The sequence below is a fragment of the Heptranchias perlo genome, chromosome 14, assembly GCF_035084215.1.
Source record: "Heptranchias perlo isolate sHepPer1 chromosome 14, sHepPer1.hap1, whole genome shotgun sequence".
Taxonomy (NCBI): Eukaryota; Metazoa; Chordata; class Chondrichthyes; order Hexanchiformes; family Hexanchidae; genus Heptranchias; species Heptranchias perlo.
In genome coordinates this window covers 30679824-30701970 of record NC_090338.1, presented here as the reverse complement: position 1 = coordinate 30701970, position 22147 = coordinate 30679824, and the positions used below count along the sequence as shown (strand labels likewise).

At 40.0% G+C, this 22147-nt stretch overlaps 1 protein-coding gene across 1 annotated transcript; it reads right to left on the bottom strand.

Moving 5' to 3' along the window:
* Positions 1–8719: 8719 nt before the first annotated feature.
* On the bottom strand, positions 8720–20071 carry camlg (calcium modulating ligand). Its single transcript, XM_067996206.1, has 4 exons — positions 19805–20071; positions 15980–16452; positions 11562–11627; positions 8720–9715 (listed from the first exon to the last, which is right to left on the bottom strand). Exons 1-4 carry the CDS (start codon positions 19992–19994, stop codon positions 9524–9526), a joined length of 921 nt encoding a protein of 306 aa, XP_067852307.1. The 5' UTR covers positions 19995–20071; the 3' UTR covers positions 8720–9523.
* Positions 20072–22147: the final 2076 nt, after the last annotated feature.

Here is a 22147-nt window from a genome sequence, read left to right as displayed (position 1 = left end):
CGGACATCAGCGGAACTGGCTGGGAGTGGCTGCTGACCGTGACAATTTAAAGGAACTCAACTAAAATGATATAGATAAAAGATTAAATGTAAAAGATTTAGATAGCAGAGGGTTATGAGGCTGTGGAATGCTCTATCAGTGATTGAAGAAGACACCATGTCAACATTTGAGAATAAGTAAGATGGGTGATTGAAGCCAATGGGGATAATTGGATATGGATACATAACGGGTACAAGGGGATTAGGACTACTGCTCATGTGGAGGATAAGCACCAACATGGACTGGTTGGGCCGAATGGCCTGCATCTGTGTTGCAATTTCTATGTAATTCTATGTTAATCAGCTTCCTTGTACAGTCCAGCTTAGAAACCCATTCAAGTCAGTCTCTTCTCATTGTTTAAATGACAATATACCAAAAATTAACAGACATAGAAAAAAAAGCAGAATGAATGGTTAGTCCACTCCATCTCAAATGATGCTCAGTGTGCAACTGGCTTTGTGTTATGTTTAATACGGCAAATGGTCATCAGGATCAGTAACAAGTAAATAACTTAAATTCCTTTTAAAACTAATTTGGGACTGGGCACCAGAAAGGGGCATTATCATCTAAACAGTTTTCTGTTTACCTTATTGTGAATTTTGCAAAATAAAAATGCAACCTCAACCACACTATTCCACAGAGAAATCAAGACACCAAGATGGCAATCCTGCTGAATTATTACTACTCAAATGCCCACAGCTGAAGCTCAGCACTGGCATATACAAAACAAATTCCAAGATATATTTTTCAACAGAACTCTAGTGACCATTGTTTTCCTCACTTAATGTAGCTTTCAGTGGCAAAGAGTCTATCTGTTTGGTACTTACGCACTAAGAACTGATTGCACTTGAGCACAGAGAATTTACACTTTATGGTGATGATAATGACAGATAATACACAATATGAACAAGCAAAAATTTTACATTCTGAGAAGTCAGAACAGTTCACTTTGCTTCAAGTGCAGCTATCTGTATTCCCTCTACACTAGAAAAACAATCTTTCCTCTGTGATTCATATCAGGCCTGCTATTATTCCTGCTATGTTTCTTCGCTTTTATGTGGAAGGAGGTGAAGCTGGGTGATTTCGATTGTCTCTTACTTTAAGATGATAGTTATTTAAAGCACAATCCTTTCACCTCTTGGATCTAGTTTTTTGAATTTATCTCAGGCAAATGGGATGGAAGTCTACTCACTCAGTCTATTACAGATTCTAACATAAATCCATTAGGTAAAGAACACTGTGACAGCTAACCAACCATATTATAGTTTTGTACTATTACTCACAGGTAAAGGACAGATCGACTCATTATCAAAATAATGGATCATGAAGTAATAATCTATCACTAATTTACATAGCAATATTCCAAACATATTAGATTTGACATGATTCAAGCACATACTCATAATTTGAATTCATGTCAGTCTAATTAGTCAAGAGAAGCATTAATACGAGCCAAAAAAGCAGAGGCATCCTATTGAATAGAAATGAGATGTTTTAGAATAATAGTATTTGTGGTGCCAAGATTTCTCCTTGCAGCTGTAAATAAGTTGTGTTATTTATAGTACCATTTAATTGATGGTGTTCTTCATGTGTCATCTGGCCCATGTTTACAGAAATCATTCTAATTAATCAAGTAATATTTGCCACATAAATGTAAATTAATTGTACTAGGAAATAGAGACAAGTCTGTTAGCTTCTCTCTTTTTTCCCTTTTCTGTTTTAATCTGCCTATTAAAATGGACATAACATATCTTATGGCACAATTAAATGAAGAGCAGAGTTCTCCTAGTATCCTGGCCAAAATTTATCCCTCAACTAGCCCCACCAACTGTTCATTTACTTCATTTGCTGTTTGTGGGATCTTGTTCACAAATTTGCTACCACATTTGTCTACATATCAACAGTGATAACACTTCAAAAGTAATTCATAAAGCACTTTGGGATGTTCTGAGGACATGAAAGATGCTATATATTCTTTCTTTGGAATTCCCTTCCTAAACTCGTCTCCACTTTTCTCTCCACCTTTACATACCTTGTTAAAGCCCATCTTTTTGATCAGGTTTCTTTCATCAGGTTCTGTTCTAACTGTGTCACCATAATTCAGGATCCATTTCTTTGTCCTTTTATCTATTTTATTTTCTCCCCTCTGTAAAGTGCCTTAGGATGATTTCTATGTTAAAGGTGCTATGTAAATGCAAGTTGTTGTGAAGGGTGGAACTCGGAAAGCTGACAAGGCAGCGTTGGAGTAATCGAGTCTGGAGGTTACAAAAGTCTGGATAAGAGCTCAGCAGCAGTGGGGGTCAGGAGGAGGTTGACGTTCTGAAAGTGGAGATGGGCACTCTTGATGGTGGCTAGGATGTGGGGTTTAAGGCTCAGCTCAATACCTCTGAGTTTAGGTACAGGATAAAGCTTCTTTTGCTCTGCCCTAACAGTGCGCCTTTCACCAACTTTGGGATGGGGAAATGGAAATGTCATTCACCAGTGTGACATTTCCATGTCCCACATCAGTCAACCTTATAGCTTGTCAGAGCGAGATTGCTCTAGTCCCTAATTAGACAATGCTCTGATGGCCATTATGAACTGGGTTGAGACTGCTCCAAGGTAATCCAGGCAACAGAATGAAAAGACCTTTATCCTACCAATCTGAAGTGGATTGGAACCGATTGTGCCCCCAGTCCCCTACTGTTTTCTTAGAGATTAGTTGTCCTATCAAAACTGGGCCCAAATCTAAATTTTCATGGGGAATAAACGCAACAAACTATTGGTTGGATTCAGTCCAAGCTCTTTCATGTCATCAAATCTTTCATTTAGCCATGGCTATCTTTGACTGATGTCTTCTTGTTTCCTTATAGCTACTTCTGTGATGTAACACATCACAGTTGTCCTGGGTACACTTATTCCCCAAAGAATGTGAACATAATTTGATGCATCATCTGAGTTTACTGGATGCACTTCATGCTAGAAACACAGAAGAAATGCTAATTTTGTATATAAAAAGAGAAAAATGCATTCAAGCATATAAAAAGGAAAGAGAACCAGGAAATTCTAGTCTCTAAACAAATAATTCAAGTGGAAAGAGACCAACTCAATAGCAGGATTGCAAATACAGTAGTGTGACTTGATGTGGAGAGGAAGGGACGGAATACTCTTTATGCTTTAGAGTTGGCTACGTACAAGATCAAATTGTAATGATTTAAAATGTGTGTAAAATGTAGACACATTCTGCATATTTCTTATCAGTTCCTCTGATTCTAAAAATCTAATTTTTAACTGTGTAAAATGTTGCATTTTTTTTCAATGTTTGTTGGTAATTTGTTCCTAGCCTAATGACAAAGTATATGCAATAAAAATACCATCTAGAAGCAATCAGTAATGTCTGTGTAACATCTCTGTGCTCATTGTGTTTATCTGTATCTGCTGGTAATGTAGAATGATTATCTTAGGTGAGCAACAAGGCTGTAATGTAATGGAAGGGTTCAGATGATGGGTTTTATTGATGTCTCCTAAACCTCAAAGTCAAATTATAGCCTTGTTCCTCACTGGCAGCAATGTTTATAACATAATATACCAGAGCTGATTTTTTTTAAAATCACATTTATCATTTTGGCTGGGCTACAGGGTTCAGTATCTAAGAAACTGTGAGATAATTCTGTTGTGGCAAAATAATCCCATCCCACAATTCTCAGAAGCATATCATCTTTGTTCAAGGAATGGACTTTCAGTTATAGCTCAAACTGCCAATAAAATAGTTATATGTTACAGTTACATGTGTCACTAGCCACTGCTGCTAGGAAACACTTAATACAGGAATACTCAAAGTGGTTTTAGTTTATTGACACAATGATTTTTTTTAAACTAAAAGTTGAATTCCATCACAAAAGCTAAATGCACAATTTTAACCACAACTTTAATAAAATTAAGGTAGAGCCAGGATGGTATAACACTGCAGGTGCAAACTAGCGTCAGTGCAAGTGAGATCACCTATTTGAAGTTGCCTTACTTAATTAATTTTGCACCAACTACAGGTGCAGAGACTGCTTTTTAAACTTGATAAGAAATCCTATCCCACCATTCAATTTCTAAGTTTGAGAAAATATGTACTGAGCTCCCTTTGCCCACTTCACAGTAATACAAGGGGGCAGTGGGCCCCCAACTTCCCACTCAAATCATTCTAAAAACAGGGTTAGTACTACACAAGCCACGGCAGAATAACTGCAAGGCAGGACCTGATTAAATCTCAACAACAGTAACAACTTGCATTTATATAACGCCTTTAATGTATCAAAACATCCCAAGGCACTTCACAGGAGCATTATCAAACAAAATTTGACACCAAGCCACATAAGGAGATATTAGGACAGGTGACCAAAAGCTTGGTCAAAAAGGTAGGTTTTAAGGAGCGTCTTAAAGGGGGAGAGGTAGAGAGGCTGAGAGGTTTAGGGAGGGAATTCCAGAGGTTAGGGCCTAGGCAGCTGAAGGCATGGCCGCCAATGGTGGAGCGATTAAAATTGGGGACGTGAAAGAGGCCAGAATTGGAGGAGCGCAGAGATCTGAGGTAACAGAGATAGGGAGGAGCAAGGCCATGGAGGGATTTGAAAACAAGGATGAGAATTTTAAAATTGAGTCATTGCCGGACCGTGAGCCAATGTAGGTCAGCGAGCACAGGGGCGATGGGTGAACGGGACTTGGTGTGAGTTAAGATACAGGCAGCAGAGTTTTGGATGAGCTCAAGTTTATGGAGGGTGGAAGATAGGAGGCCGGCCAGGCGAGCACTGGAATAGTCGAGTGTAGAGGTAACAAAGGCATGGATGAGGATTTCAGCAGTAGATGGGCTGAGGCAGGGACAGACATGGGTGATGTAACGGAGATGGAAGTAGGCGGTCTTGGTGATGGAGCACATATGTGATCGAAAGCTCATCTCAGGGTCAAATAGATTGCCAAGGTTGCGAACAGTGTGGTTCAGCTTCAGTCAGTGGCCAGGGAGAGGGATGGAGTCGATGGCTCGGGAAGGGAGTTTGTGGTGGGGACCAAAGACGATGGTTTCGGATTTTCCAATATTTAGTTGGAGGAAATTTCTGCTCGTCCAGCAGTGGATGTCGGATAAGCAGTGTAACAAATCAGATACAGTGGAGGGGTCGAGAGAGGTGGTGGTGAGGTAAAGCTGGATGTCGTCAGCATGGAACACATGGAACCTGATGTTGTGTTTTCGGATGATGTCGTTAAGGGGCAGCATGCAGATGAGAACTAGGAAGGGGCCAAGGATAGATCCTTAGGGGATTCCAGAGGTAAGGGTGCGGGAGTTGGAAGAGAAGTCATTGCAGTTGATTCTCTGGCTACGACTGGATAAATAAGAATGGAACCAGGAAAGGGCAGTCCCACCCAGTTGGATGAGGGAGGAGAGGCATTAGAGGAGGATGGTGTGATCAACCGTGTCAAAGGCTGCAGACAGGTTGAGAAGGATGAGGAGGGACGGTTTACCATGGTCACAGTCACATAGGATGTCGTTTGTGACTTTTATAAGGGCCTTTTCAGTACTGTGGCAGGAGCCAAAACCTGAATGGAGGAATTCAAACATGGAGTTGCGGGAAAGATGGGCACGGATTTGGGAGGCGACAACACGTTCAAGGACTTTGGAGAGAAAAGGGAGGTTGGAGATGGGGCGGTAGTTTACAAGGACAGAGGGGTCAAGGGTGGGTTTTTTGAGGAGAGGGGTGATGTTGGCAAATTTGATGGGGAGGGGGCAGTACCTGAGGAGAGGGAACCGTTAACAATATCAGCTAACATAGTGGTCAGGAAGGGAAATTAGGCGGTCAGCAGTTTGGTGGGAATAGGGTCAAGGGCGCAGGAGATGGGTCTCATGGACAAGATGAGCTCGGAGAGGGCATGCAGGGAGAAAGGAGAGAAACTAGAGAAAGATGCGAGTTCAGGGCCAGGGCAGTGGGGAGCTTGGTGGGCTAGGGGAAGGGAGGGGAGCAGCAGAGGTAGCTGAACGGACTGTCTCAATCTTAGTAACAAAGTCCATAAGCTCCTCGCACTTGCCACATGGCTGCAGAGTCTGATTTTGACTGAACGCAACACTGGTAAAAAATTGACATTTACCAAGAGGGGATGTGAGATTACCTTCTGAAGAATAATTGTCTTTTTAAAATCTCTCTCCCGCTAGTTGAGTGGGCGAATGCACCATGTGCTGTGATATTGAGTCATACAGATCAGGAAGTTCCTAGGTTCAATCACAGTCCTTTGTTGTGTTAGCTGATCTCAGCTGGTGGGCACTACAATTGGCTATGGAGGATAGAGTTTCCTTTCCAGATGGCAATGGGGCCATAGTCCCTGCTGGAATGGTGCAAGTGAATGTTAGGTGATGCCAGAACTGGGCTTGGTTATGATTAAACCACTTACTGTTCGGCTGAAACATTAAGAATAGCTGCTGAAGTGAGATATTGGAGGGTTGTTCAGATCTGAAAGTGTATCTAAGCATGAGTCACTACCTTCGGGACAGGAGGGGCAAAAGGAGAAAAAGCAATGGGGAAAAAAAATAAATAGATTAGGATATTTTAACCAATCTGGTTGCACCCTTGGGTTTCCATTCTGGAGACTTTAAACTTACAGCTCAATGAGTTAACGTTCAGATCATTTTTGGACAAAGGTGGTGGCAAAAAAGGCATGAAATGTTTACGGTGAAATAATTTGAAAACTAAAAAAAAATGTATTAAACGCTTACATAATCTAGTACTCAGGCACTACTCCTTGAAGTGATTTGACAGCTTTTAATATCTAAACTTAATTTGTCAGATGTAAATTCTGATCAATGTGTAGAACCCTTGTGTTGTTAGTGGGCACTCTGTACTTGGCAAAACTGGAAAAATCCAACCATATGTGCTCTCAACTCGCTCTGAGCATAAAGATTCTTCAACTGTCTAAACAGAATAATTTAGCGAGTAAAGAGAAAAATGCAGGTAATGATGAGAAACAAATATTGGAATTTTTACAACCTAAGCTATTTTATTAGTATTATAGGAACCCTTAAACTTCATAACTTCCATTAAATTTTGTTTTAGTTGACTACTTAAATAATATATACCAATATAAAAGGGAGTCAGTGTATTCTATATAGCTCAGCTACAACTATTAGGGGAGCCCCAGATGGCTCAACTGGTAAAGTCAGTGTGCAACTGATCACAAGATCATACAGATACAAGTATTTCTCCTTCTTCACCCCCACCCTCCCCCTCCCTCCGTCTGTGGTGAATCGACAGATCTGAACCATGTTGGCAGCAGAGGTGCCTCTAGAGCAGAGAGGGGGGAAAATGGTCAGAATTTCTGCTGCTGCTCCCTGCTAGAAAGTGTCTGCATTTAGAAATACGACAAGGATGAGGTCAGCCCACCACAGAACAGCCATTTCCACAATGCACCCATGGAACTGTATCTTAGCAGAAGTTGACGCTTTCAGAATAGGAGAGAAAAACAAAAAAAATCCAATCTCATTTTGGGAGTGATGAAATATCAAACATCCTAGAACAGCTTCTCTTATAGCGGGAAATTGTAACGTGGTGCAGTACTATGCTAGGCGCAACAGGAAGGGCCCTGTGTTGAGTTAGCCAATTTCAGCCAAAGCAACAGTTGCAGATACTACAGTTGGCTTCATTTACCCGATAGAAGGGGTTAAAAATAAGATTCTAATAGCTATGATCCCCTTTCCTGGAGTACTGTAGCAACTTCCCCACTGGATCAGATTTGCTGAATCCTCTTGGCAGGATTGATCACTGGTTCATCCAAAACAGGTCCATTTTGTCAGGCCGTCCCTCAGGTGCTGCTAGTCCTGCAACATGCTTCAGACAAATACGGTAGAGTCGCTCTGCTTCCCAATAAGTTCCCTTGTGAGGTGACCGCCGGATAGCTGGGACTGTACCACTGGCCACCACCTCCACCCCTCAGCTTTGGCAACAGTGGATCTACCAAAGTTCCATCTTTCAGAATACCTTTATTATACAAGGTGAAAGTGGTATAGGACATTGTACTGATAGTAATTATCATGCTGGTAAACATGCCAATATATACTGTACCCATTTTTTTTTGGCTGTGTACACATGTTCCGTTGTCTTTTCCTTCATCCCTCTCACCTCATTACAGAAGCAGTTCCTGAATTATCTAGTGCCCTCTACTGGAAACATACATGTGGATGCGACTAGGCGTGATGTGACGCCTCTCAATTAAATAACCTCCATAGTGTCTTCTGGCACTAGATATCAACAGGAGTCACCACTTTGAAAATAACAATGGACATCCAGTCAGAGGAAATCTCCTACAAATTGATTTATAGGACATAAGATTTTACTTAAGATCCCAGATCAATATTTGAGCTTATAAACATAAGGTGGCATGTTTTGCAGCCACTAATGCAGAAGAAGAAAATGACCAGGTTGTCTTTCCCATACTACACAAGCACACATTGTATACGGCAAATCCAACCGTGTCCTTACATATGTGCATCTCACTGATTCTCGGCAAAGGGGCAGGATGAAAGGCTGAGTGGATTGCATAGGAGTTAATAAACTTCACATCTAACATACGTAGCTGGATAAAGATGAAACCAGGAAGTGCTCTTTCATCTATCAAATGACCTTTTACACCAGAGGCATGTTTTTTGGATAGATTTGCACAAATAATTAGACTAAATATATAAAGTGTTATGCATCTAACGTTTAATGAATTTTGAATTGCACAATGAAAATGTTCACTCTGCTCTTCAACAGCTTACAGAAATCACAGGTAGTATCCAACAAGTATCTACAAATATAGGATAATCTAATATAAATATGAAACACGAGTCAAATAACTTAATTACAATATGTCACAATTAAAGAAAAACAACAAAACACACTGGACAGTGGATTCTTTCTAGTAAAGCACGGTCCCAAACCAGTGCAAATAGATGTCAGACAAGTAGACGATCAAGCAGTCAATAGTAGTGTTAACTTTTCAAAATAAAAGATACGTTTGTATGCACCTCTGTACTTGGAAGGTACAGTACTTTTGTACTATGGATGGCTTTTAAGCATACACAGATATAAATGCATGTCATATATACACATATACACAGACAAAAGCACGAGATATTTTGAACACAGCTTTCTAGTAGACTATACTAATGTGCCATTTGATGTCAAACTTTGTATATTGAATTAAAGTTAAGACAAATGTTTATTGAAGCTATTGGTAAGAAACAGCAGTTTGAAGAGTTGAAATGCCTGCATAATAATTTTCTAAGCTTATAACAATTTATTTTTGTCTGTTCGAATTATTTTTTATTCGCCGAGTATTTCTGGGCAGCGTGATTCAGAAAAAAAAAATTGGGGCCTGCGTCAGCCTGAAAGATCCAGTGCCTGCTAGACTGAAGGAATGAATGGCACAGACAGTGGCAACTGCAAAGTTAGTTGAAACAAAGCTGTTCTCATTTCCTTCCCCCCTCCCATGCCCAATGACATCAAGGCAAATCAGCACCAATAAAGACAAGGATTTCATGAGCAAAGATAAAAGTGAAAAAATAGACACAGAGGTCTGCAAACACATCTCCCATTTTGCCATAGGTATCCATAGAGCGATTGATGACCTCGGCAGGGATTCCTGAGAGAAGCAGGGCGGCGGTCAATACTGTAGTCTTTACCTTCTTTTCACCCTACGATGGAGCAGATTTATAGTTATCAGCATTTTTTTCTTCTTACATATAAAACATCTCATACATTCTTGTAGTCACAAAAGTTTGGGGCGGGGAGGTGAAAAACAGGGGAAGGGATGTCATTCCATGCAAATTTACCAACAGGTACACTCAGTTGAGTTCAAACTTTGTTTTGCTCTTCCTCTTCACTTGATATTTTTAACAGCATTAAAAAAAATACCACTTTTAGAAATTATTAGATAAAAATGAGGAAGGGCACTTGATCCATCTTAACTCATTCATCCAGCAAGATCCTGCACAATACCCCCATCACATCACTCAACTGTTTCTTAAATGATTCCAGGATTTTCATCTCCAGTATTCTATCTAGAAGTCCATTCCATGTGTTGATAACATTTTGCATGAAGAACTTTCTGACATTAGTCCTATATTTGCCTTATTCCTGGTTTTAACTTGTCCTCAAGTAATAAAATATTTATAAAAATTCAACAAGATCATTTCTCCTTTCAAAGTTCAAATTTCTACTGCCTTTCATCATAGCTCAGTCTGACACTAAAAATCAGTATTGTGGTTCTTCTCTGAACTGTCTCCAGGGTTTGAAGAGTTCCTTTGTGCCTCGGTGGACAGGATAGTCATGGTGTGGTCTGACCAGAGCACAATACAATTTGACCTTGTCTGCTTCCACTGGTACTCTGCTGTTTTGTTTATATAGCTCAGATCTATTTGCTTTCTTACTTACTGGTCACAATTGCTGGACACTCAGCGTTGAGTTTATGAAGACTTTTAGACCATAGCTATTTTGACACCAGGAGCTTGTCACCCTTTTTCCCCCCCCCCTAAGTGCCGTACTTTACACTTCGCCAGTTTGAATTTCATCTGCCACTTTTCTGCCCACTTACACTTTTTAAATCCAATCCATTTTGTAGTTCCCAAGGTACCTCCTTAGAAACAACTAACCCTCCTAGATTGGCATGTGAATTTTATTGGACTATTCTAGTCCAATTTTGGTGCTTCATGGTGTTCTTTAAATTGTAACTACTTTAGACTGTGCAGTTCGGGTCCTACAACTGATTCACTGATATTGGCAGCGCATGGTAGCATGAATCCATAATGTAGATTACCTTAATTGAAACAATCATTAATCCTCAAGGTCATATTGTCTGCAAGGGCAGTCTAAGTAATAATGCAGTGAAATCAACTCATGAGAATGTTGTGAATGTATAGAAAGAGAAAATATTGTTTTAAAAAAACAAAACTGTTAACTCTCTGCTTTATATATATCAACGTTACTTTCTGATTTCCTGAATTGGGACAGTGGATTATGGGTGGATTTCACCAGTTACTTATGGCTAAAATATGCTAAAGACACCCATTTCTCAAGAACTAGGAGAAACCCAAGCATCCCTAGGTTACTGGGGCAGTATTAGTTTATAAGCTGCTTTAAAAAGAGGATCTAGACAAATGACTGGTTGTGAAAGGAATTCAGAGGCACAGATAGCAACCAATCCTGTTTTGCCCCAAGATTTTTTTTTCCGCAACAAGTTGGAACTTTCTATTCAATTCCAAATCCAATCAAACTTTCAGGCTTATTTTCTTGGATGTCTTGCTTATGCTTATTTGCTTCTTCCACAAGATTAAATAGCTAAAAAGAATTTTTTGTTATTTAATCTCATGGAAGACTAAATAACAAATTTAATCTTGTTTACACAGCCTGTTGAAAGAAATAGGTTCTGTGGCCTAAATGTCATTTCTAGTGTGCATGTGGGGGGCAGGGTTTCTGAAGATCCAACCCAACTAAATTCAGGTCAAGTGTAAATTATACAACAGTTCAAGAACGAAATCTTACCTTTGGAAAGTGCTTTGACAAGCCCATATATGCAAGTTGAAGAGTCAGAAATGGAGCAAAAATGGACTGTAAAATATTTTGAAAAAATCACATTAAAACGAAAAACAATTACTATAAGTGTAATTTGTACCATAATTATAAAGATTCTAAATATATATATATTTTTTAAAACTGTTCAATGGAAAATATGACCTGCTCTCTAGTTTCCCTGATCTTCAAGAAAAAGCAGCTTACTATTGAATATTTTTTCACCAGATGTATTAGACATTCAGTAGCACAGCCGTGACTTATGGAAAACATGACCTATGGTAACTGCACAAGAACGGTCGTACTTCCACAATTATTCTAGATTTGGACTGTCACTGTCTGTACCTAGTGTACCAATTATGGGCCATTACAGAACTACCACTTACAGATGAGACAGAACGAATCAGAAATAAAAATTAATTTTAGTTAAGAAATTGAGCATTATCGTGGTGCATTAAGACTGACAAATGTTTTGTAACACAATTCTTGTTATTAATCAGCACCTCCACTGCTCGTTTCTTGATAGTGGGGGACTATTGTCCCAGTGCAGTCAGCAGCATGTGCACTGAGTGCAATTGAAAACTATTTTCTCTGATCTGCAAGAAAAAGCAGCTTACTATTGAATATTTTTCACTAGATTTATCAGACAGACACTCAGTAGCACAGTAAAACTCCCCAAATGAACTTTTCAGGTTCTAAAATTTAGTGGTTCAGCAAATATCGTGGTGCATTAAGACTGTCAAGTTACTGCAAATTCAACTCTCAATTATATGTGTAACTGTCTGTAGAGGTGTAAAAGTATTTCAATATTAATAAAACATCCAAGAGTTGTAGATTTAGAGGTTCAGAACCATTCCACACACCCATGTAGCATAAGACAACTTCCTTAACCCAATGCTTGATCCAACAAAAGAAATAACTTTTAATGAATAATTTACAAAACAGGTAAAGTAAAACATGCTACTCATTGATATTTGATGTTTCGATGATCTGCAAGGATGAAGAAATTGCAGAACTCCAAACCGGTTTGAAAATAAGTCAACATATTGGTGCACAAATGCACCTTCTCAGAGTGACAAGGCACCCAGAGCATCTCTTGTCCAGCTTTGGTCTAAGACTGCCACCATTGTTCTCTCTCTCTCTCTCTCCCGTATAGTCAGTCTTATGATAGCGAAAACAATGGATTGATTCTCTCTTCCTCAACTTCTAGCATTATGAACATGCATGTTCATTGCGCATATAGGCAATCTATTTGTGTACATGTTCAAAATGATATAGTCATGTCTCAACTTGAGTCACTTCCATACTTATTTGTTGTCTGATAAGGCTTAAGTAAATGGAGTGCATTCCTACTTTACCTCTGTCTTTCCTTTAATCTATAGTTTTTTTTTTAAAAAGGTATTTTGTGACAACAATTACTTGATTTATCTGGTCTTTTCAACTGTGGTGGTTTCTGCACCACAGGGCCTGGCCCTTCACTTAGGTCTTCCAAAAATATACTGCTTTCATACAATACATTCTGGGAAGTAGGACATTATTGAAGACACTTTGTTCTCCATCACAATTAGAATACGGATGGAGTGCTTTTGGCAGCCACCAACACTTTTCTTCCCAGAATTAATTGGATAAATGAAAAACAACAGCCTCCCATGGAGATGGTGGAAGACTGTAAATAGCTTAAATGTTCCAATTCTTAAAAGACATATGATTGAGAATATTTAACTTGCAGACTATGTTTTATAAGGACACCAGTATTATGCTATGTAATGTACAATGTATTATTATGCTGCTACGGTGAAACTGCCCTTTAAAGCCGCAAAGTCTAAATTCCATTAAGTAAACCACTGGATGCGTTCATAGAGTTTGATTGTTATTTAGGCTCCAAGTGGGTTTTTGTTTTAAAAAAGTGTGATTAATGTCAGATATGAAGCTGGAAACATTCCTCAAGAGTTTCTCTATACATCATAAATGACAGCAACAAGTCAACTCAATTTTTTTAAAAAAAGTAAATCAAGTCATTTAAAATAAATAGTTTTTTAAAATCCTTTTGCCTGTTATCTTAGATTCTCAGTAGCTGAGAAACTTATTTCTGGAAATAAAAGGTTTGTAGCACAAGATATAAAAAAATATATAAAATTGAGAAAGCAATTAAAAACTTGTCAATAACATTTTCTGTTTGAGATACATGTAACAATATTTTCCATCAGAGACCTATGCCCGTGAAAAGCCTGAGTCATGAGTTCATGCATGTCCCCAAACCCATCACAGCTAGCAGAAGAGATTGAAGTTAGTGGGTTACAACTCCCAGCAGCATCTGTGTTTACAACTTTTAGAATTTATGATTGAAAGTAAGACTGGCCATTCACAGAGCAAATCAGGATTTTCTGTTTCTAAACTAGTCCCTTGCTATTGGAAAATTACTGAAATTAAAAACTTCCAGCAAATCCAAGTTTTCCTGGGGCAATTTTCCTGAAACAAAAAGTATGGGTATGATATTCAAGGCATGTTACGTGTGACAAATGAAACAACTGCATGTTTCAAGTAGAAATTTTTATATTTTGTAATTTATTCTAAATAGTTACACCAGATGTGTTTGTATGAGAACTTAAAACAGCACATTTTCATAGAAACAAGTAACAACTTCTAATTGGACTGTACCATTATTCAAGTTTGAAGAGAAGTTCCAAATAAAAGTCCTGAATTTAAAATGTTTTACCAAAAGGCTGTGCTTGAATAATTATAGCTGCAGATGTTTTGTGAAGGAGGAAAGAGGCAAAGACATTAAACTAAAGTTTAATATATTTCTTGGTCTTCCCAATAAAAAGCCACATGCTAAACATTAGAGAGCTGCTCCCCCGATTACATGCAGATGTTCATTTATGCAGGGTAAGTCATATCTGACTAAACTAGTTGAATTTTTTGATGAGGTCATTAACATAGTGGATAAGGGAGTGTCTATAGATATTGTCTATATGGACTTCCAGAAGGCATTTGATAAGGTTCCACAGATTAGCAGCAAACACGAAAGCACACTGAATTGGAAGTAACCTTGCGACATGGGTTGGAAATTGGTTGAGGTAGAGATACGTACTCTGATTGGCGGAATGTGACAAGTGGCGTCCCTGAAGGATCTGTACTGAAGCCTCAACTTTTCAACACATTTATCAATGGCTTGGATGAAGGAACAGAGCATTGTATATCCAAGTCTGCAAATGACACTAAGTAATGTAGATGGTTGCAGGAAGTTACAAAGGAACATAGACAGATTAAGTGAGTAGACAAAACTTTGGTAAAGAGAGTTCAATGTAGGGAAGTGTTAAGTCATAAAATTTGGACCCAAGAAAGATAAAATCAGAGTAGTTTCTAAATGGTGAGAAATGAGGAACTGTGGAGGAATGAAGGGACATGGATGTCCATGTACACAAATCACCAAAGGCTAATGGACAGGTACAAAAAACAATCAAAAAGGCTAATGGAATGTTGGCCTTTATCTCAAGGGGGCTGGAATACAATGGGGAAGAAGTTATGCTTTAGTTGTATAGAGCCTTGGTCAAACCCCACCTAGACTACCACGTTCAATTCTGAGCACCCCACCTCAGGAAAGATATATTAGCCTTGGTGGGGGTGCAGTGCAGATTCACCAGAACGACATTAAGGGTTAAAGGGTTACATTATGAGGTGAGGTTGCATAAATTTGGCTTGTATTCCCTCAAGTATAGAAGATTGAGGGGTGATTTAATAGAGGTGTTTAAAATGATAAAAGGATTCGATAGGGTAGATAAAGAGAAACTTTCTCTTCTGGTGGGAAAATCCAGAACAAGGGAGCAAGAACTTAAAATTAGATCCAAGCCATTCAGTACAGAAATCAGGAAGCACTTCTTCATGCAAAGGGTAGTAAAAATCCGGAACACTCTCCCCCAAAAGGCTGTGGATGCTGGGTCAATTGAATCTTTCAAGACCGAGGTCGTCATATTTTTGTTAGGTAGGGGATATAGATCTAAGGTGACTAAATGGGATTGGGCTGCGTATCAGCCATGATTTAATTGAATGGTGGAACAGGCCCGAGGGGGCTGAATGACCTACTCCTGTTCCTATGTACCTATAACTGCTATTTATCTATCTGCTACAGAAAGGAAAATTCTATTTATTGACCAGGAACTAATTGTAAAACATTTGACTTCACCATCTCTCAGGAGATCTCTTACAAACTTTGTTCCTCTTTCTCAGGAGTTGTGCATCCCCCTCCAACTGCAATAGTGTAACCTTTGATTTGTTAAGCAGTGGCACAGGAGATCTGCTCGTATATCTCAAAAATATACTAGTATACATCAAAAAATTCCCTCTTTAAAATGCACAAATATTTTATACTAGAAACCAGCTCCAGTACTCACCAGGTATTTACATACAAAGACTCTGACCATTAAGGCTAGCAGAGCACTACCCACTAATCGGAAAACCCGGAATGTGCCAAACTCTTCACCCCCGCCTCCATTCTCCTGACCAGACTTCTCGCTCATCAGCTGATTTCTAAGTTTCATAGCTTCATCGAATCGTGATATATACTGCTCAATACCACGACGGGGAGCACGCTGGGCCTGCTCTACCGGCACATCTGGTTTACCTGGGTGCCGGCCTCCTAGGCCCAAATCATTGTCAGCCTCATTACTTTTGTTAAGTGAGTCTCTTCTGTCTGCAGAATATGGCCCTTGAATCTCTGTTCCATTAGTATAATGGATGGATGTTACTGAGTCACCAGCAGTTTCATTTGGAATTCCTAGGGTTCTTTTGGAAAGGCCTGAAGTCTGTAATGGCTCTATTTTCTCCGGTTCATATGGTGGAAGAACGTCTGTCCGGTTCTCCTCTTCTGAAACAGGAGGGAGGGAGGGAAGAAATTATATTAATCTTTCGTGCTGGCATCATTAAACAAACATTCAAAATCTATAGAAAAATTAATTTGGGTTGAGTTTTTAAAAGTCATCAGGACATTTTTGAATTCCTTACAACAACGTACAACCATTCTTGGAGGTTCAGGCAAGTTCACTCTTGATCCCAAGTCAGATTCGACTGTTTAGATGCAGAGTAAAACTCCTAGTACTCTACCCCAATAATGTGCCTTAACTCAACCAGAGAAGAGCAATCTTTACTGCACCAGTTTTACATTTTCTATTTCCCACAATAGCTATCATTGCAACTTGAGTGACATTGCCCATATAGAACAAAGCTGAGGCTGTTTAAACTCATTTCACAAAAGGACCCTACCCTACCAGTTACCAAAGAGACTGTCACACCATCAGTCTGGGATGGATTCTAACTCATGACCCCAGGGTAAAAGGGCAGTGTGCTAACCCAGTGCACGGCCCAGTACTAGGAAGAATTAATTTATAAAAACTACTACAATATTTTTGAATGCCATCCAAGATGAATATTATGAGGCTTGACAGTGCAACTTTTAATTGCTTGAGAATGATTCCAGAGCATCATTACATACATTATGTTCATGCTGGTCACAGAATCAGACATTTTTATTGCCAAGGACTCCTTGGGGCAACCTGATCTATTTAACTACTATTTTGGGGAGGGGCTGGGAGAAGAAAAATAACAGGAGATAAAATAATTTGTGAAGAAAACTAAAGGCCAGGAAAAGCAGTGTTGATGTTCACCTGCAGTTGGTCACTGATTTATTTCCTCTAGTACAGTTAGTGGTCAAGACCAAACAACAGGAACATAGTTGCCACATCTATCAGAGACTCACAGACACATCAGCCACTTCTGTACCCCACAATAAAGGCAAAAGGGGATAGAGAGCAGCACTGCAGCAGACTGCATTACCACAAACTCAAGTAACAAGTGGTTTATGCATTCCTGATGCATACCTAGTTTTTTTTACATAACCAAGATTGGAATGGCAGGTTTTTTTTTAAAAATCAGATCAGTAACCACCAATCCAGGACTAACATCAGTCCAAAAAATGAGTTAACCAGAGCCTTTGCATCATGAATACAATGGTCTCAATGGAATCAGCCAGTGGTGAATAGTGGGGATCTGAGAATCTATATTTTGGAGTTTTACTTAAGGGTAAATATGTAAAACTTTGTCAGATAATGAAAAAGAACTGCGAATCAGCAGTTCCAACCTTCTGCTGAAGTAAAAATTGACACACAATGTTCCCCTTGGGGAACCCGGTTGGGAGATGCAATTTAGAATGAGGGGGCATGTGGAATGCACTACCAGAGTTAGACAATCGAAGCAGAGATCATGACAATTTTTAAAAATAAGTTAGATAAGTGGTTGAAGGAAAGGGGGATAAAGGAAAATGGGAACAAGGTGGGCATATGGGATTAAGACTACTGCTCATGAGCAGGATAAACACCAACACAGGCTGGTTGGGCTGTGTTGTAATTCTACAGAAGAGTAACAGCACCACTTGGTGTTGGGAAGACTGAACGTTATGTATAATGGTAAGTATACGAACTGTGGAAATACACAGATCAGCCAACATCAGTAAACAAAAAAAACAGGTTATGATGTATCAGATATGTATCCTTCAGGTATGAAGATAGGTATAACCTGAAACATCATAACCCACCTTTTCTCTTTTATAGATGCTGACTGACCCACGTATTTCCAGTTTGTTTCTAGCATTTTCTTTACTATTTCAGATTTCCAATAATTTTTAGCGTTTTCTTTATGCAAATCTTGCCGTACATGGTTTAACGTAATAAAGACATTACCCAGAAATGATACAATCGAGACACAGATTGTGAGCGTTAATAGGAAGCAAGTGCTAGGCGCAAGACAATTTATTAGCTAATGCCCCACTACAGTGCTCACAATGAGTCAGAGGTTTTATAAGAACAGGGGTGTTATACCAATTGGTATTATCAGGGACACTGATTTATCAGCATTAGAGCAGCTTGTGGTCTAGGTGCACTGGGAATGAGGCCCATTGTCTAGCAGTACTGGGTAGTGGGTTTCTGAAAGCACTGAGGAGGAACTGTAAGAGAGCTGGGAGCATTGTGGACAGTTCTGGAAGTAGGGAACATTGAGATTGAGCCTCGGGGTGTAGAAGCATTCATTTTTGTCCTGGAGTCTATGAGCATTACAGCAATCTAGGATCTGGCAGCTTTGGGTGAGGGCATCATCTGGCAGATTTGAGGACAAAGGAAACCCAGGAGAATGACACCCATGCCCCCACTTTTCTGCCCATCAGCCTCCTCCCTCAATCTGTCTGCAGCCCTTCTGGGCTGTGGCTGCAGACATTCCTGACCACTTATTTGAACCAGCAAAAAAATTCCAGCCATAGGTGTACCTCCACAGCACAAGACAATTACAATGTACCAGCAGTTCATATAATTTTTTTAAGATACCTAGAGTGCACAGCATAACATCTGTAAAATGGCAACCTCTCAGAAGTTTATAATTTGTGCATTACTGCTAAAGTACATACAGTCACTGTCTTTTTAACTGATGGTTGTAAATTTCACTAGGGAGCAAATTAATGAATTGTCTATACCCCCAGCCTCTACTGAACTAAGAATCAGTTAGACAACAGACAATCATCATACAGGCAAAATTTAATTTTGCCATTTTTAGAATTTCACCTTCAAGCCCTCATCCTGCACCTGGGGAAGGTAGAAATAGATAATTAGACCCCACCCCCCAGCACATCCTCCCCACCCATCAATTTTCCCTCTGCAGAATGCTCCTGCTTAATTTTTAAAACATTTAAAATGTATGTTTTCGTAAACATACCCCACTCCATGGGTTTTATTATCTTAAGATAAGGATAACACAATCTACTCATTACCACGCGTCCGGATTTCACATGGACGGTCAGGAAAACAGTCTTTGAAAAATTCAAAATGTAAACCTGATCTCAAAAGTCTTATTTTTAAAACTAGCAATCGGTCTTCCTCCCGCATTCTCCTCTCCCGATGCAAAGGCATTAGGTGTTGGTACCAAAATTTTCACCAAATTTCAAAAGCATCGTAACACCATTCATCATGATCGCAACCGCCCCGAGAATCCATCTCTTTGTTTTGCACCGTATTTTACTATTAACTGGGACACTCAGTGCAACTGTTTTTTTTTAAATTTTATTGCTGGATTGAAGAGGGCGGAGGGAGTTTATTGCTGCCCAGTGAAACTCTCGAGAATGACCAGTGGTTGCTAAGGGTCCGAGACGGGACCAGGCCGCACTCCCTACTCCCACTCACCCGCCTCGCTTTTACTGAAACCCATTATTCGGTTCAGCCGATCCTCCGAATTCAAGAGCAGTTTCCTCCGGCGCAGCTCGGCTCTTTTCCGCGCTGAGGTCATCTTTTTCTGCTCCTCGCCGGTGCCGCCGTTTAACATGCTGCTACCGCTACCACCGCCACCGCCGCCGCTCTCCATTCCTCCTGACATGAAAATACGGGCGCAGCCCCTCGCCGGCCTGGGAGGCGCACTCTGACAACGTCACGGCCCGGGCAGTGGTGCACGGTGATGGAGGCAGTTGGTCTTTGTGCTTCTCAGGGACTAGCTTTGCCACTTGTCACCTATATTGGCAGTGAAGATCACACTCTGCATTTAAACATAAATCATCTGTTTTGACGTATGTTGCACTTCAAAAAATTACTTCTTATGTTTAAGTGGATTTGCAACCTGCTCAGCCATACCAGCCTGCAAAAGCTAAGCAACACACAGCTTCAAAAAAAAAAGGCTGACACTCGAGTGCCCTTGACAAAAGAAACAAATAAAGCAGCAGGTAGACAGAACATCCGTCACTTACATTGGAGGTCAAAAAAACACGAGTACATGAAAGCCCGAAGGGGACATTCAAATGTCAAAGACAAAAAATTGATGTTGCATTTCTAGAGTGATACAGAGGCATGCTCACTTGGAAATGTTCGAATTTTAACTTTAAAATGGTGTATTTTGGTTGATTTTAAGCACTCCGATACTTTGTAATTAATACATTTTTAATGAAAAAAAGGAAAAACAAAAGTGACATTTGAATTTTCATCAGACCAACCTGACCATCACTTACCCAAAAGTATCTTAATCATTCTCACATCCAACCACCCCAATTCAGAAATGCACCCTATCCCTTCCTGACCCAGTTCTCATAAACATTTGTAAAATTAGTGCCACTGGTACTCTTCTCCCACCTACACCCAGTATACACTTCTCCCCCTATGTTCATACTGGGATGTTTATTCCCCCCTCAATTCAAGCTGCCATCCTTTTTCACAATCCCCACTCAGACCATGCTGACATTCCCCTCCCAGGTGATGCAGGCACTTGTCTTGGCTCCCCTTTACTGGTGAACCCTGTATCTAATACTGCTTTGGGGACTAGGACGGTGCTGCACACTGCAAGGGGAATTCCTGGATTCACAAAATTATTCACATCTATCACATGCAGCTAACTTCCAGCTCCTAACGCAGCAGCATCAGGTCTGAGCTGTTCGGAGTGGGGCTAGGGACAGCACTGATTTTTATTCTTGAATGCTGGCAAGCAGTCACTGACTCCAAACTACTGACTGCCCATATAAAACACAGACAGTTGACATGTATGCTGTGATGATCCTACCAGGGTAGTCTGTCTCAACTGTGCCCATAGTGAGCCCACTAGTTGGTAGTTCCTAACTAAGTCTTTAGCTGTTGCATTAGTTGGTAGTCTGTCCCAAATCAGCCTGTAGTTGTCACATCAATTGGTAGTCTGTTCATAACTAATTGGTAGTCTGTCCCACCTGAGCCTGTAGTTTTCATTTTAGTTGGCAGTCTAATCCAACCAAGATTGCATTCATTAAACTTGTTGGCAGTCTAATCCGGGCAAGTGTTCAATCATCTCTCAGCTGGCAGTCTGTTCCACACTAATTGACATGATGTACTAATTTAAATTCATATAACCATTTCCTTTCAGTCTTTTTCTTTTTCTCTTTTAGCAACATTGAGCCCATTGAGCCAGAACTAATAGATTTATTGCCAGGAGGGCCGATGTTTATTTTTTAAAAAATTCTTTTCCTTTCCTTTGTTTAAGCCCCCCAAAAGAACAGGGTGGGGGAACGTCATGTGTGGATGTGTCCCATTTTACAAGACCACCCATGTCATCCTGACACATCAATTAAAGGAATCAAGTCAAATTATAATTTTATTTTCCTGATCGAGGAAGCACACCAGTCCCTACGGTGCCCACCAGTTGCAGAAAGCCCCAAGTGCACCAGCAGACACTGCATGCTCCTTCTCCAGAGCCACCCGGGCGCAGAGAATGTCACAGAATAGAGGCAGACAGTCGGAGCGACCATTCCCAATGGGCCGTGTCTATCCTGGACCTGTAGATGGCCACCATGGTCCAAATGTATCCAAGTTTGCTCACAGTACAAAGCCAGGTGGGAAAGTAAGCTGTGAGAGGACACAAAGAGTCAGCAAAGGGATTTGGACAGGTTAAGTGAGTGGGCAAGAAGGTGGCAGATGGAGTATAATGTGGGGAAATGTGAGGTTATTCACTTTGTTAGGAAGAATAGAAAAACAGAATATTTTTTAAATGATGAGAAACTATTAAATATTGGTGCTCAG

What these genes read in the sequence shown, in the direction of transcription:
- camlg (XM_067996206.1), bottom strand. Translation starts at nt 19,994, where the DNA reads ATGTCAGGAGGAATGGAGAGCGGCGGCGGTGGCGGTGGTAGCGGTAGC. An exon ending in TTTCAGTAAAAGCGAGGCGG is followed by an intron (nt 16,453 to 19,804) that starts GTGAGTGGGAGT and finishes CTCCTGTTTCAG; the next exon opens with AAGAGGAGAACCGGACAGAC. An exon ending in TCTTTGTATGTAAATACCTG is followed by an intron (nt 11,628 to 15,979) that starts GTGAGTACTGGA and finishes AATATTTTACAG; the next exon opens with TCCATTTTTGCTCCATTTCT.